This window comes from Panthera tigris, chromosome B1 (genome assembly GCF_018350195.1).
Source record: "Panthera tigris isolate Pti1 chromosome B1, P.tigris_Pti1_mat1.1, whole genome shotgun sequence".
Lineage (NCBI taxonomy): Eukaryota > Metazoa > Chordata > Mammalia > Carnivora > Felidae > Panthera > Panthera tigris.
In genome coordinates, this window is record NC_056663.1 from 85,369,965 (window position 1) to 85,386,903 (window position 16,939).

At 34.6% G+C, this 16,939-nt stretch overlaps 1 protein-coding gene across 1 annotated transcript in view; it reads left to right on the top strand.

Moving 5' to 3' along the window:
* The window catches only part of CLGN (calmegin), a 56,183-nt gene that overhangs the window by 32,879 nt on the left and 6,365 nt on the right, over positions 1-16,939 (top strand). Inside the window, exons 6-10 of the mRNA XM_007091786.2 lie at positions 2,891-2,972; positions 4,377-4,569; positions 8,382-8,571; positions 14,482-14,595; positions 14,714-14,864. Coding sequence (XP_007091848.1) covers positions 2,891-2,972; positions 4,377-4,569; positions 8,382-8,571; positions 14,482-14,595; positions 14,714-14,864 — 730 coding nt within the window. The remainder of the gene's footprint in view (positions 1-2,890; positions 2,973-4,376; positions 4,570-8,381; positions 8,572-14,481; positions 14,596-14,713; positions 14,865-16,939) is intronic.

The following is a 16,939-nucleotide window of genomic DNA, read 5'->3' on the forward strand; positions in this document are numbered from 1 at the left end:
AGCAAAGAAAAGGAAATGTATAAATGTTATTTTCTACCTTATGTTAGAAGATTTGGCTACCCAGAGTTAATTACAACACAAAGAAGTATCATTAACTATGAAGTTTATCACTCTAGAACCCCTTCAGTATTTTTGTTAACATGTTTAACATGTTCTCCACATAGTATAAAATGCCATTCTGTGTTTTAGAAAATTTTTAAAACATGGCATTTGGCATCATTGGCTTAATTTTTCACTTGTGTTGTCTTGACTTAGCTGCATTGTCAGGTCAATAAATTTAAATTTTTGAATAATGTCAAAGAGCATATGATTATTATTTTAGCAAATTAAAAATATTTTTACAGTTACTTATTGGAACTAATATTTGAGCTTGATATTATTTATCATTATTCAGGGTTTGGTTTTTCTTTTTTCTTAAAGTTTGAAAGTAATCCTATTCTGTTGAAACTTAGGTGAATATAATATCACTTTCTATTTTGACCCTTTGTGGCTTAAATGAAAAGATCAAGGGAAATAATATAGAATTTAATATTTTCAGAGTAAAATGAATCAAATATAGTATTTTCAGAAAGTATAAATCACCACTAGGCAAGTAAGCAAAAGTAGAAGCAAAGATTAGGTAATAAGTCTAGAAGAAATATTAAAGTAATTGTGAAATTATATCCTCAAAAAGGAAGAAGGGGGCCAAGAATTGAATAGCAGTCTTTGATACGCTTACAATTTGGAGAAGGAGAGTGAATGTCTTCTCTTAATACTGATGAAATGGGACAAATAAAGAAATTTTATATTAACTACTATAAATACTGTGGATTTATAATATAACTTTGCTCAAAACCTGCTTTTCCCAAATTGTGTACAATTTGTGTAATATGCGTTATGTTGTCATATAAGTTTTAGAAACTAAGAATATCCTAACTTTTGACATAAGGAAGCATATTTGCTTGCCTGTTAAAGGTTTTGAGAACTTCTACATGTAAAAACCTTTTTCTAACTTTAATACTTTGTTTTCCAGACATACTTGACTACAGAATTCTTTCCCCCTAATGATAATTACTGTTTCATAAGACGGTATGGGAAATGATACTCTAAAAGAGAATCAGGTTGCCATATACTCTAATATGTCCTCATTTTTCCTGTGATTAAACAATAACAGCCGTCAAGCTATATGATACACATTTCACTCATCTCTAATCCATTGTGAATTATTTATAATCTGCACAAGTTAATGATTTGAAAACTCTGAAAGTTTGCAGTGTAAGAAATAGATGTAACAATGGGTCTAGACATAATACAACAACAAAACTATATTATATTTATAGAGACACTTGACAGAATTGTTTTTTTTCAGTTCTTACCTTCTCACAGAACCCTTTGTACTTAGATCACCTATAATAAAAGTATCTTTTTATTTTACCTAAAATAGTTAATATTTACCTTTAATTCACACCATGGACCATTTCTTTTACTTTATAATCTTTAAAAACATGTTCCATGAGAAAAAAAATCTCTTTTTCAGCTACTGCTTAAAATAAATATAAGGGCAAGGTTTGAGGAAAACAGATTGTCCTTTATTTAAAAAATGAAAAAGAACAAAACAGACCCTTTCTTCTGGTCATAACAGAAGCTAACATTTTGGACATCTGGCCTTTGCTGTACATGGTATTATTTAATCATCACTGTCCTTTGAGGTCTGTGAGCTTGAATAACTTGCTTTTCCTAGGTGTCACTAGAGTAAGTGGCAGAATCAGGAATAAATCTCAGGTCTTTCTGGCTCCAAATTACATGCTTGTAACCACTGTTGTAGACTTCTTGAGAAACAAAGCAGAGTGGAAATTAGTGGGGAAAGATCACCATAATCTGGCAACTCAGAGTCACTTAAAGTTTTACTATATTTCCTTTGTTCTTTTCGGTGCAAAATATATACACTAATTGGGTTCAAACTGTCAAAAGTTTTGTATGCTTTTTTTTTTTTTTAACTTTTGTGTCACTAAAGTTTTTTTAGAAACATATGAAACTACAGTCCTTTCTTAAAATTATCACTGGTTTCTGTTACTTCTCTAGTTCTCACTTTTTCTTTTAATTCATCAAGCCAAATCACAACCATTTTGGTTTTTACTGGTTTTCACTGTGAGGGCCATTTCATTGATCATTTCACATGTAATTCATTACTTTAACAAAAATCTCTCCTAAATACTGCTCGATATGCCTACATCTTTGCCTAAGAAAGATTATTTTCTTTAAAAAAACAAAATAACAAAAAACTCTTGCTGGAAATGACACGGTGTTGCAAATCCATGAAAAGGCTCTCTTGTCGGTTCATTCTTCCAGTTGTTTTTCTGCATTTCCTGGCCATTGAGGTGTGAAGTACTCCAGGTTATTGACTGAGATTATGAAATCTCTTTGCTGGATGTGTTTAATTAAATGTATGAGCTATTTAACATGTAGGCGTAGTTGAACTACAATACAAATTAGTGAACTGGGTATCTAAGATCTATCAGCAATTTCTTAGAAATCTATTGCTGTAGCTATCGTCCTCAGTTTTTGTTTTTTAGTTTATAAAGATATATGTAAAGTGTACACCTTATCTGACTTTGAGGTTTCCTGTTCTAGTTTTAAAGTATCTTATTCTTAATTCAGCAGTTTTGATGGAAAAAATTATGGCAACAAGTTGGCTGACTTTTCTGGTTATAATCATTCTATTAATATTTTAAGAATGTGCATAGAAAAAGCATGTCTGCTTATTCCCTACACGTTGTGGATATGCTTTATTTGAGCTTCTGGTAATGTAAAACATTTATGTTTAAATGAATTGAGAATAATACATTCGGTTTGAAGAGCGATTAGTAATTTTTTATTTATCAGCAGTATGATTCTTTTTCCCTTCATTTAGATATGAAGTAAATTTTCAAGATGGTATTGATTGTGGAGGTGCATACATTAAACTCCTAGCAGACACTGATGGTTTGAATCTGGTATGATATTTTAATGTTTAAGAAAACCGTATTAAAGTTTATAATATTTTTAAGAAGCAATTGATAAAGCTGAAATTTTTAACTGAAATTGAAAAGAACCTTAAAAATCTTTGTCCAAATGAGTCTGTATAGTTTTCAGAGTGCGCCTTCCAGTTTCATATGCAGCTATGTTACTTGATGGCATCAGTTTTGTAATCTTTAGCAAAATAATAGTTTGCTGTGTCTATAAGTAAAAAAATAACATGGTGCTTATAAATGTCATGGAAAGATCAGCTTAGAGTTATTTTCTTTACAAATTAAGAATCATAAGTTTGTTCAGAGAAGTAAAATAACGGAGCAAAGCAGTAAAACGAAATGGTCAAACCACCAAATATAAAAAGGTGGGCCAGTTCAGGAGTTGGCAGTCCCCAAAAATAACAGGTTAAAAATATTTTCATAATGAAGCAAGTGTATTAGAACTGTTTTGAAGGTTGGAGGCGTTTCTTGGAGCATTCTCCTATAGGGGGCTGTATCAGGGCTTCTGCGTATAATGGACATAAGATAAATGAGGCATCAATGAGATATTTGTCAGAATGCATGGCTATGCCGAGGCCGTGAAACATATTAGAGTTAGGTAAAGGGGAGGCCGTTTGTAGTATATGTTGAAGGTTTTGGGTATTGAAAGGTGACTGTCACTCAAAGCTATAATGACATAATGAAATTAAGTGCCAGGTATTTTTCTAAGCACTTTACCTGATTAACTCAGTAAGTCCTCAGAGAAACCTTTAAGGTAGGTACTATTATTATCTCCATACTTGAGAGGTGATGAAACAGGACTATAGCAAAACTAAGAAATTTGTTCAGGGCCATATACAGCTGGTTAAGTGGCAGTGGTAGCATTTGCATCCCATTATCTGACAACGGATCCCATGCTTTGAACCAACAGGACATGCCAGATAAAGAGAAATTACTGGTAGTAAGATAGGGAGCATGTCTCTGTGTCTGTTTTTATGTCTGAGTCTCTCTTCACCATGTGCTCAGGAAGGTCGTTTTCTGGTATCTTCTTGAAAAATAGTAATGGGTAATCATTAAGGTCATTAGTGTGCTTTTCTCTATGCTTAAATTTTCTGAGCAAAATATTAATAGTTCAGATTTAATTTAATAAAGTAATTCAAGTTTATTATGATGTTGCTAGGGTGGTTTCAGCATCTCCTACATCTTCAAGAAGTAGCATGTGCATTTTTAAAAAATCTATTTTTGAAGTAAAACTTTTTTCCACATCCTTTATTGTCACTTGTGTCAAATGATTCTTTGGTGAATTAGCATTCAATAGATCTTCATAACCTCTACCCGGTTGGATAGAATAGAAAAATTCATTAAATACTCTAATTCTGGACTAATCCCTACACTCATCTCTCTTTGAAGGAAAACTTTTATGATAAAACATCCTATACCATTATGTTTGGACCAGATAAATGTGGAGAAGATTATAAACTTCATTTTATCTTCAGACATAAACATCCCAAAACTGGAGTTTTTGAAGAGAAACATGCCAAACCTCCAGATGTAGACCTTAAAAAGTTCTTTACAGACAGGAAGACTCATCTTTATACCCTTGGTATATCCTTTTAATTCATTCATTAATTCAAAAATATTTGCTGACTACCTTTATTTCATGGCAAGGGATTTGGGAGAAATAAACATTGATCCTACCCTTGAGGCGCTTATCTTTTTAGGATAATTATAATGCATATAGTGCAGGTAGAAAGTAAAATGCCATATGAGAGGTGCAGATGAGGTACAGTTAAGAGTTCAAAATCAATATTACTTCCAGTTTGGAGACACAGAGAAAACGTTTTGTTTTTTTATCTTTAATTTTTTTTTAATGTTTATTTATTTGAGAAAGAGAGAGAGAGAGCGCGAGCATGAGTGGGGGAAGGGCAGAGAGAGAAGGAGACACAGAATCTGAAGTAGGCTCCAGGCTCTGAGCTGTCAGCACAGAGCCTGACGTGGGGCTTGAACTCACAGGCTGCGAGATCATGACCTGAGCCGAAGTTGGATGCTCAACCAACTGAGCCACCCAGGCGCCCCCAGAGAAAACTTAGAGATTATATATTAACTAGTCTTGAAATGTAGATGGAACCTGGAAGATAGGAGAAGAAAAGGAAATTTGAGGTGATATGACATTAGTGGTACTATAAGAATAGAAAAGATTAAAAAGGAAAAAGTTCTTGATGCCAAGCTAAGAAACTTGGACTTTACAAGTAGTTGAATTATTGTTACTTCCTACCTCATGGTAGTTGTAGCACATATTTAAACTTGGAAAGTTTTGAGCAACCATTATATTAACGTACTTAGCTTTACTTTCTAAATAGGAGTTTGCATAGACATTGAGCGGGAGGAACGTTGTAAGGAATTGATTCTCCTCTTCCCAAGTACATACAGTTATGGAGCTTTGATGTGTCGATGATTATTTAAGATCACAGCGTGTCAGAATCTGAAGGACAGCTCTATCCAAGACTAAGATATTTCAGTTCTCTTTCCAAAGACTTCAGTGGCAGAAACATTGAAGTTGTCTGCCAAGCCAATGACCAATTTTATTTTTAATGTCCGCATTTATATCAAAGAGCTTTTTCGAAAGTTGGAAAATAGAACTGGATGTTTTGAGGAACGTAAAGTAAAAGTAATGAGAAGTTATAACTAGAATAGAACAAATTTCATTAGACTTTGTACAAATTTGGGGAAAAGCAACTTGGTATAATATATCAAAGACCGTAAGAGGATTATGTGTTTTGAAACCACAATTCCATTTTAAGAAATTATCCAAAGAAAATAATCCAAAAGAAAGAAAATGAGCTATGTATGGAAATAATACTGTAAATTTAAAGCAACCCAAATGTTATAGTAGGAATTTCATATGCAGTACAAAAATGATAACTATGAAAATATTTAGCAACAAGGGAAAATGTTTACAATATTAAAATGTTAAAAGAAAATGAGATATAAAGTGGAAGTAGATTATTGTAGGGGCCACTAGGCAAATTATGCAAGCAAATAGAAAGACCAGGAAAAAAAAAAGAACTAATTGTCATTAGTCACCTGATACATACCACGCTCTGTGCTAGGTACTTGGTTTAGAACCATCATGTGAGGTGAACAGTTTCTATTGTACCTTAACTTAGGTTAAGTAACTCGCTCTAGGAAATAAAAGTAATTGGTAGATCTAGAATTGAAATTCAAGTCTGACTCTTAAACACTTGCTTTCTTACTACTATACACAAAAACTTTGTAGTACTAGGATTATTGAATGACTTTAAAAATTTTTCCTGTAGGGGTGCCTGGGTGGCTCAGTTGTTTGGGTGACTGACTTTGGCTCAGGTCATGATCTCGCAGTTTGTGAGTTTGAGCCCCGCGTCAGCTCTGTGCTGACAGCTCAGAGCCTGGAGCCTACTTCAGATTCTGTGTCTCCCCCTCCTTCTACCCCTCCCCTGATCATGCTCTGTGTCTCTGTCTCTCAATAATAAGTAAATGTTAAAAAAAATTTTTTTTTAATTTTTTCCTGTACTACTAATATATTTTTGTAACATTATTTTATAGTTGTTCTAAGAACTTTACAGAGTACACCTTTAAAAGCATAAAATCCAATGTCTTTTATTGTAAATTCATTTAAAATATTTTAATACAGTTTTAGACAAAGGTGTCTTTTCACATATTAGGATTTGTCGTGTGCTTTTTTGTTTTTTCATGGTAATTTTTAAACATTTCAGTTGCAGAATTTATTCAGAACATTCTTTTCAAGATTTTTCTTGAGAAATGCCTTTTTTGAATTAGGAAGAATCTAGTACTTTTTTACATTTAAGATCTTACTCTTAGCTCTGCTTAAATCTTGACTTTTTCCCTACGTACTAATATAGTTTTATAATCTCAGCTGCAGTAGAAGAGGAAATATTGGAGAAAAAAGGGAGAAAACACAGAGTGTTGCATTATATGAATTTGTATATAAATTACAGTATTTGATTTTGGTATAAGTAATTTGGCATTGTTTTTACTGAAACCTCTAGAGATTGTTCTTGCTTTAGAACTATTTCTTCAGAACGTGGTAGCCTGCTTACTAATTAAGTCAGGACAATCCTGACATTCATCGATAGCTCCTACTTCTTTAGCTTATTGAAAAGCACATGTTAGACATCTATTTTCATCTAACATTCCTTCCAAAGATCTAAAATTTACCCAGTGACCATACCATCCAAGTTTACAGTGGAGAGAGCTTTTATTTTGTCATTACAAGGGATAAGGGGTCCTTTATGAAACTTGGCTTGGATAGTTAGTTAATTAGTTTTAGAGATGGGGGAGGAGCAGAAGGAGAAAGAGAGAGTGAATCTTTTTTTTTTTTTTTAACTTTTTTTAATGTTTATTTTTGAGAGAGAGACAGAGCATGAGTGGGGATGGGGAAGGGGCAGAGAGAGAGAGGGAGACACAGAATCTGAAGCAGGCTCCAGGCTCTGAGCTTTCAGCACAGAGCCCGACATGGGGCTCGAACTCAAGAGCTGTGAGATCATGATCTGAGCCTAAGTCAGATGCTTAACCAAATCAGCCACCCAGGTGCCCCTGGAAAGAGAGAATCTTAAGCAGGCTCCATGCTGGGCTTGATCTCACAACTGTGAGATTATGACCTGATCTGAAATCAAGAGTCAGATGCTTAACCAACTGAGCTATCCAGGTGCCCCTGGCTTGGGTACTTTTAGAGAGCTAACATTCACCTCCAAACAAACATATGTGTAAACTTGAATATTTTCCATCAACCTTAAGATATTTTACACTACAGTGTATGTATCATTGAATTTGAAATATCATTAACTTGAAAATTTTCTAGGAAATGGTAGTCATGCATCAATGTTAATTTCTTGATTGGGTGACTAGATTGAAGTTATATAGGAGAATGTCCTTGTTTGTAGGAAATATGCATTAAAACATTCAGGGATGATGTGTATGAGGTTAGTAAATTAATTTCAAGTGGTTCATGAAAAAATAAAGTTCTTCATAGTGTACTTGCAAGTTTTGAAGTTTGAGATAGTTTCAAAAAAGTTATTTTAGAATACTAAAGAAGATTGGGTTGCCTTCTGTGATAATAAAAAAGTGAAGCTCACTGGTTGTGTGAGTCCCAAACTGAGTTAGCTATTGGATATTCTTTATTTGAGAAGTAATGGAGCATTTTATTAACTTATTACTTAAGACAAATTTTTCCCTTTGGTTTTAGGAAGCACTGTACCTAGTGATCTCAGCATATTTTGATTTAATATTTGATTGTAATTCCTCTATTTCTGGTTAATAAAAAATTCTACTCACGAAATTTAGGGTAGTTTTTTATTTAGAAGATTATTTTTAAAATGTCAGTCATTATAGGTGTTATTTGTTTAAATTGGTCTTTAGTGATGAATCCAGATGACACATTTGAAGTATTAATTGATCAAATAGTTGTAAACCAAGGAAGCCTACTAGAAGATGTGGTTCCTCCTATCAATCCTCCCAAAGAAATTGAAGATCCCAGTGACAAAAAGCCTGATGAATGGGATGAAAGAGCAAAAATCCCTGATCTTTCTGCTGTCAAACCAGAAGACTGGTAAGCAAAGAATTCAGTAGCAAAGCATTAGTTGGTATAATTCAGTAATGAGATATTACATATAAGTCAAGTTTACAACCAGTGAAACATATTCCTTTAAACATCAAAATTACTTATTTTGACTATTTGGGGTGAAATAGTTTTCTAAAATAGACTTTGTATTTCCTTGCCTTTTAATTATCTTAATTTTCATTTTAATTAATATTTTTTCAACATTTTTTCAATATTTTTTTTTTTATGTTTCCAATGCTGTGGGTGGGGGGCATTCCATGAATCTAAGACACCGACACTTTAATTTTAATTCCTAGTTTGATCTTTATCATGTATGTGTGTGCACATCTTATATAGTTTTTTCAGTTAATGATTACTGGTTTTAAAATAGACATATGTTCAGCATCTTCTAAAGCCATATAAGATTCACTCGTACTAAATTCCTTAGCTGAGTATTTGTGTTGTTTTCATTCTATAGGATTATGAGTGTCTGCCTTAAAAGAAATGTATTCAGTTCCTGAGTTTCCATAGCTTTGAGTTCAGATGGTGAGAGATGCCTGCTAACTCACTCTAACTCACCGAGTTCCTAAGAGTCAGGAATCTGGGTGTGGCTAGCCGACTGGTTCTGGCTCAGACTCTCTCCTGAGGTCAGAGTTCAGCATTCATCTGAAGGTCTGACTCTGGCTACTGGAGGATCTGCTTTGCTTTATAACTGGCTAACATGGCTGTTGTCAAGAAGTTTCAGTGCCTTGCCACTTGAGCCTCTCCTTAGTGTGCTCATGACGTGGCTGATGCCCCCCCTCCCCAGAGGGAGTGACCCCAGAGGTGGGGAGAGCACAGCCACAGGACTTGTAACATCTTTTTATAACCTAATCTCAGAAGTGACGTGTCATCACTTCAGCTGTATTCTGTTGCCACAAGACTAACTCTGCCTGGTACATTTAGGAGGGAACTACACAAAGGTGTAAATATTAAGTATGGTTTTACTATTTATTTTTGAGAGAGAGAGAGAGAGAGAGAGAGAGAGAGAGAAACAGAGTGTGTGTGGGAGAGGGGCAGAGAGAGAGGGAGACACAGAATATAAAGCAGGCTCCAAGTTCTGAGCTGTCAGCACAGAGCCCAATACAGGGCTTGAACTCAGAAACCTCAAGATCATGACCTAAGCTGAAGTCAGATGCTTAACTGATTAAGCAACCCAGGTGCCCCACTAAGTATGATTTTTAAAAGTTCTTTTCTTAGTTTACTAAGAGTTTTGTTTTTTCCATGATTGGGTGTTGGATTTTGTAAAGTACTTTTGTGCATGCATTGAGATGACCATGTGGGTTTTCTCTTTTCTTCTTTTTTAAAAAATTTTAGAGAGAGAAAGTAAGAGGTGGACAGGGTAAGAGAGAATCTTAAGCAGGCTCCATGCTCCGCGTGGAGCCCAATGTAGGGCTCGATCCCGTGATGGTGAGATCATGACCTGAACCAAAATCAAGAGTCAGACACTGAACTGACTGAGCCACCCAGGTGCCCCTCTTTTATTTGCTTAGTATGGTGAATTATATTGATTGATTTTCAATACTAGACTAAACTTACAGTCCACTTGGTCAGCAAGTGTTGCCCTTTTTATATTTGCTGGATTCTTAAATTTTTTTTTTTAATGTTTATTTATTTTTGAGAGAAAGAGTGCAAGCAGGGGAGGGGCAGAGAGAGAGAGGGAGACACAGAACTTGAAATTGGCTCCAGGCTCTGAGCTATCAGCACAGAGCCCAACACAGGGCTTGAACTCGGGAACAGTGAGGTATTTGTCTTTGATGATTCATGATTTGATTTTCTTACCTAAGAAATCTTTGCCCAAATGAATGCCACAAAGATTTGCTTTTTTTTTTTCCTAGACAAATAATTTTGACTAAAACTCTGTTCTAAGTTAATTGTATGTAGTGTGAGATCTAAATCAAGATCAATTTTTAAAAATAAGGATGTCTAATTGTGCCAGCACCTCTTATCATCATTAATGTCTATAATGATCTATGCTGATAACTTTTATTTTACTTATAATATGGTAATTTGTGGGGTTTTTTTGATGAATCTAGCTACAGGTTTATCGATTTTATTGACCTTTTTGAAGAACTGGCTTTTGTTTTATTTTTTTTCCCTCTATTGACCTTTGTTAAATTTTGTTATTTGTTTCCTTCTTCTTACTTTGGACTTAATTTGCCTCATTTTTTTGGGGGGGGGCCTTATTTAGAAAATCTTTTCTGACAGAAGCAGCTGTAAATTTTCTCTAAACACTGCTCTAAGTGTGTTTTACAAATATATGTCACTTATAAGAACATTCAGTTCATACCGTTTTCTAATTTCATTAGTGATTTTTTTCTTTAATCCATGTGTTTTTATATGTGTTGCTTTGTTGGCAATTATTTATGGATTTTCCAGATACGATTTTCATTTTGACTCCAAATTTTTAATTCTGTGGTCAGAAAATTTACAAATGTCAATTGCATCAGGGTTGTTGAAAGCATCTACATATTTACTGGTTTTCAGTCTATTCTCTTACTGAGAGAAAAGTTTTAAAATCTTTTGATGGATTGGTATCCCCTTTGAGTTCTGTTAGTTTTGCTTCATGTATTTGAAGATCTGTCACTACTTCTATTCGTAGTACTTCATGACCTCTTGAGGAACTAACTGTTTTATTATTATAGAATAATATCCTTCTTTATAAACTCTTGTAATACTCTTGTCTTGATGTCTACTTAGTCTCATACTAAGTCAACAAACACTTCTGGTTTCTTTTAAATCATATTTCCATTGAGTATTATTTTCCTTTGTTTAACCTATATATGCCTTTATTTTTAAAGTCATTTTCTTGTAGGCAACCTATATGTGGTTCGTGTGTTTTAATTGGAGTGTTTTAAATTGTCTACATTTAATGTAATTATTAATATGATTGGATAGAAACATACTTGTTTTCTTGACACTTGTGTTGTTTGTCCCATATATTCTGTGGTACTTTATAAAATATTTTTCCTGACTTCTTTTAGATTGAGTTATTTTGTTTTATTTTATTTTTAGTCTTGTATTCTTTCTTTCCTGTTGGCATATTGCCTTTTCCTCTGTGGTTTATTGTTTTAGTGGTTGCTCTAGGGTTTACAGAATTTTGCATTTCTAACTGACTTCAGTCTACTCTCAACTAATATTATATCACTTTATGTCTAAGTTAATCTTATCAGGGTCTTGTCATTTTCTCCTCCATTCTTTGTGCTATTATCATACATTTATGTCTATCTATTCTATGAAGGCCACACACATTTATTCTTCACTCAGTATATTTTAGTCAGACAGTTATTAGGGGAAAAGTTGTTTTATTTACCCACATAGTTACCACTTAGGATACTCTTTTTGTGTAGATACACATTTTCATCTGTTACTATTTTTCTTCTGCCTGATAAAAATTCTCTCAATGTATTGTGGTACATGTCTGCTGTCATTGAATCCTCTCAACTTTTAAGTATCTGAAAATTTCTTTATTTTCCTTAATTTTTTAAAATGTTTATTTATTTTTGAGAGAGAGAGAGAGAGAGAGAGCGAGCACGAGCAGGGGAGGGACAGAGCGAGAGGGAGACACAGAATCCAAAGCAGGCTCCAGGCTCTGAGCTGTCAGCACAGAGCCCGAAGTAGGGCTTAAGCTCACGAACTGTGAGATTATGACCTGAGCCGAAAGTGGGACTCTTAGCCAACTGAGCCACCCAGGCACCCCTGTTTTCCTTAATTTTTGAAAGGTGTTTTCACCATTATAGGTTGATAATTATTTTTAAAGTCATTTCTTGAGTTGTCTTGAGGCTTGCATTGTTTCTAATGAGAAGTCAGTTGTTATTCCCATCTTTTTTCTCCTTTACCTAATATGTAATTTTTTTTTCTGTTTGGTGTTAAGATTTATTGTTACTAGTTTTCAACAATTAGATAGTGTTGTGCTGTGGTTGTGTGTGTGTGTGTGTGTGTGTGTGTGTGTGTGTGTGTATGTGTATGCTTGCCTTGCTTTCCAGCTTTTTGGAATGTGACTGTATAGTTTGTATCAACTTTGGATAATATTTGTCCTCGTTTTTTTTCAGTATTTTTTCCATTTCACTTTTAGAGCGAGAGAGTGCGGCCAAGTGGGGGAATGGGGCCAAGGGAGAGAGAATCCTAAGCAGGCTCCACACACAGTGCAGGGCGCCCAATGCAGGGCTCAATCCCATGACCCTGGGATCATGACCTGAGCCAAAATCAGGAGTGGGCCACTCAACCAACTGACTGAGCCACCCAGGCACCTCCTAGCCTTTATTTCTGTAAATATTTATATGTGCCTCTCCATCTCTTTTTTTGGGACACCAAGTAAATGTAAGACTGCTTTATGTTGTCTCACAGGTCACTGAGTGTCTGTTCACTTTTTTAAGCCAATTTCTCTCTCTCTGCTTCATTTTAGAAAGTGTCGACTCTGTTTCTTCAAGCTCTTGTGTGTAAACATTGGGGTTACTACTGACTCAGAAATTGAGTGTTGCTCCTGGATAACCAAAAGTGTTTCCTTGTTAATTCTCTTGTAGATAAAGAGAGATCCTGATTTATCATAAAAATGTCTTTGCATTCAAGCAAATAGTATCATAGGGAAGTAACTTCTACAAGGAAGAAATAACAGTATGGTTTTTTTTTTAATTAATAAAAAGTCACTATTAATGCATAATTTTCATGAATTCATACTTTCAGAAATGGTAGGAGTACCTCCCTCCATGTGGATTTTCTTCCATTGTTTCATATTTCTTTACCTATAAAGAGTAAGCCTGGGAAGTAAGTTTGCCCTGAAATGAAAGAAACTGCTACTAATAAGCTCTTTCTGATTGGTGATGCATGTGAGAATTTGTTTTATAAGCTGATAAAGGAAATGCTCCCTTAAATTTTAAATTCTCGTTACTCTGAGCCCTGAGAGACTCAAAATTGATAGCAGGCAAGTATAAGTCTTTACATATAGAGAGTTGATTATTTGAGTTTATTTTGTTATGTAGATATGTTTGAAAAATTACATGTAACCTCTTGTTTAAAATTTGTACTTTTCTATAAAGATGAAAATTATACTAGTAGTTTTATTCAGTACTTACTATGATTATGTTTATATACTTGAGAATTTATTTTCTAAGTATAATTTTTAATGAAAATATAAAAGTAATAGAATTAAATATGGAGAGTTTAAAAAAGAATAATATTAGAGTAAGGAAGACCTTTCCTAATATGACATAAAATTTAAGAATCATAAAAGAAAATATTAATAAATTTCAACACAGAAAATGAATTATTTGAGTATAACCAAAAAAACACCTATCATAAACTATATCAAAAAATACATGAGAAACAGGAAAAAATATTTTCAATTCAGACAGCTAATTGCATGTTAATTTCTAATATATTCCAGGATATTCATTATAGAATTATTTGTAATAGTAAATTTTTAGAAATACTAAATGTCCCTCAAGAGTAGTTAGTCTAAATAAATTATGGTATAGCCACAAATTAGAAAACTGTACAACAGTTAAGAATGAAGCAGATACATATTATATAAAACAGGGCTCACAGAGCAGTCTTGGCACATAGTAGGCTTCTAATATGTGTTTGTTGATGAATTGATGAGTTTTTAAGTAAACAAAAACATACTCTGTATAGAATGCTATCATTTGCATAAAAAAACCCAGTATATACCTATGTGCGTGTATGCATGGGGCACAACAGGGAATATATACATAAGAAAGTAACAAGTTAGCAGAAGATTTTGGTGGATGAGAAAAGGGGGAGATAGTAGACACAAAGACAGAAGGGTAGGAAATACCTTTTGGTATCTTCTGACTTCTGTAACATGTGCATTTCTAAACGTTTTGAATAACTAATACTTGGCACAAAATACTGTATTTTCAGGGATGAAAGTGAACCTGCCCAAATAGAAGATTTAAGTGCTGTGAAGCCTGATGGCTGGCTTGATGATGAACCAAAATTTATTCCAGATCCTAATGCTGAGAAACCTGATGACTGGTAAACACTCTTCATCCTCAGCTGTCAATTTCATCCATTTCTTACTTGCTTTTTGTTACTGACTGGCTGACAGGAGAGACGTGAGGTTACTATATTTGCTTTGTTCTAATTTCCTAAGGAATGAAGACATGGATGGAGAATGGGAGGCACCTCGTATTTCTAATCCAGCATGTCAAATTGGGTGTGGTGAGTGGACACCTCCCATGATAGATAACCCCAAATACAAAGGAGTGTGGAGACCTCCAATGATAGATAATCCTAACTACCAGGTAATAACCCACTTCTTCCAATTCCATAGTAAAGTTTAAAATGCTGTGATATTTCTGTTATATATTTAGTTATTGATAATGCTGTGTTAACTTTTAGAAATTTGATTTGTAATAGTATACTTTAGCTATCTTAAGCCAAAGGAGGGGTGCCTGGGTGGCACTCAGTTGGTTAAGTGTCCGGCTTTTGTTTCAGTTCAGGTCATTATCTCAAGGTTCGTGAGTTCAAGCCCCACATGGGGCTCTGCACTGACAGCACAGAACCTGCTTGGGATTCTCTCTCTCCCTCGCTCTCTGTCCCTCCCCAGTATGTGCACAGTCACTCTCTCTCTCTCTCTCTCCCACAGAATAAAGAAACTTAAAAAAAAGAAAATAGACTCCAACTAATTTATTTAAAACATTTTTTAATGTTTATTTATGTTTTGAGAAAGAGACAGAGTGTGAGCAGGGGAGGGGCAGACAGAGAGGGAGACACAGACTCTGAAGCAGGCTCTAGGCTCTGAGCTGTCAGCACAGAGACGGACACGGGGCTCGAACTCATGAACGGTGAGATCATGACCTGAGCTGAAGTCAGACGCTTAACTGAGTCACCCAGGTGCCCCTAATTTATTTAAAAAAGTAAGGTACTCTTGGGGCGCCTAAGTGGCTCAGTCATTTGGGAATCTGACTTTTGATTTCAGCTGGGGTCCATCTCCCATGGTTTGTGGGATCGAGCCCCGTGTGAGGCTCTGTGCTGAGGGCATGGAGACTGCTTAGGACTGCGCTGCCCCTCTCCTGCTCATACTCTCTCTCTCTCAAAATAAATAAACTTTGGGGTGCCTGGGTGGCTCAGTGGATCAAGCGTCTAACTCTTGATTTCAGCTCAGGTCATGATCTCATGGGTTTATGAGTTTGAGCCCCGCATCAGGCTGTGCACGGACAGTGCAGAGCCTACTTGGGATTCTTTTTCTCTCCCTCTCTCTCTGCCCCTCCCCTACTCGTTCTCTCTCTCTCACACACACAATAAATAAACTTTTAAATAAATAAACAAACAAAAAGAAATGCAGACTCTCAGGTCTCAAACCTACTGAGTCTAAGTCTGCATTAAAAAAAAAAAAAGTAAAGTATTCTTGGGGCACTGGCCAGCTCAGTGCATAGAGCATGTGACTGTCGGGGTCACATAAGTACAAGCCCCACGTTGGGCATAGTCTACTTTAAAAAAAAAAAGTAAAATATTCTTTATGTAATTTTCTGGAGGAATAATATTAAGAACTAAACATCAGTCACTTCATACTATATTTTTCTCTGTTAATTGATGATCACTCTGGAACCAAGTTCCAGTTTAGAATTAAATATAAGAAATGAGTTCTGATCAGGAGACCTCACATTGTACATTTTAGTAATTGATGCCTGTGCTTAAATGATGTGCTCCTTATTTTCTGGTGTTATTAAACTTTGGCTTTTTTTCAATAATATCAGATGTCTTTTGAGTGTACCTGGATTTGGGGGTCGAATCTCTATGTTATGCATTTAACCTTGTAGTTTTATCTAATTATTCATTGACATTTTCTAACATTTATTATACATAGGCAATTGCATATTCTAATTGTTTCCTGTGAGGTTTTTTTCATAGCATTTATTACAGAATGCTTATTTTGGTAACTTTTTAAATGTCTGTCTCTTTCACTACTTTAAATTTAATAACAGAGGAACCATGTCTCTCTTGATCATCACTCTATCCCTAGTATCTAGCATAGTGCCTGGTGCAGAATAGACATACATGATGGAAGAGTGAGTGAGTCAGTAATCATATTGTTGAATTTTTTTGATTTGGCTGAGTTTAATCATTTAAGATTTAATGGAACTTTTATGTTGAATTTTTTTCTGAGGTGCAGAAAAACATATCCATACCCATCATTGGTATATGTTAAAGGAATGGCTTCATATTTAGCATACAGTAATCTCTCTGATTTGGGCAATTTTAATGACTTCTTGCTTTTAATAACTTTGCTAAAGGTAAAAAATATTGTCTAAAATGGTATCACTTGTGAAATTTAATTACTCAAGTTTCTTTGTGTATTGGATTTTCACTTTGCCGT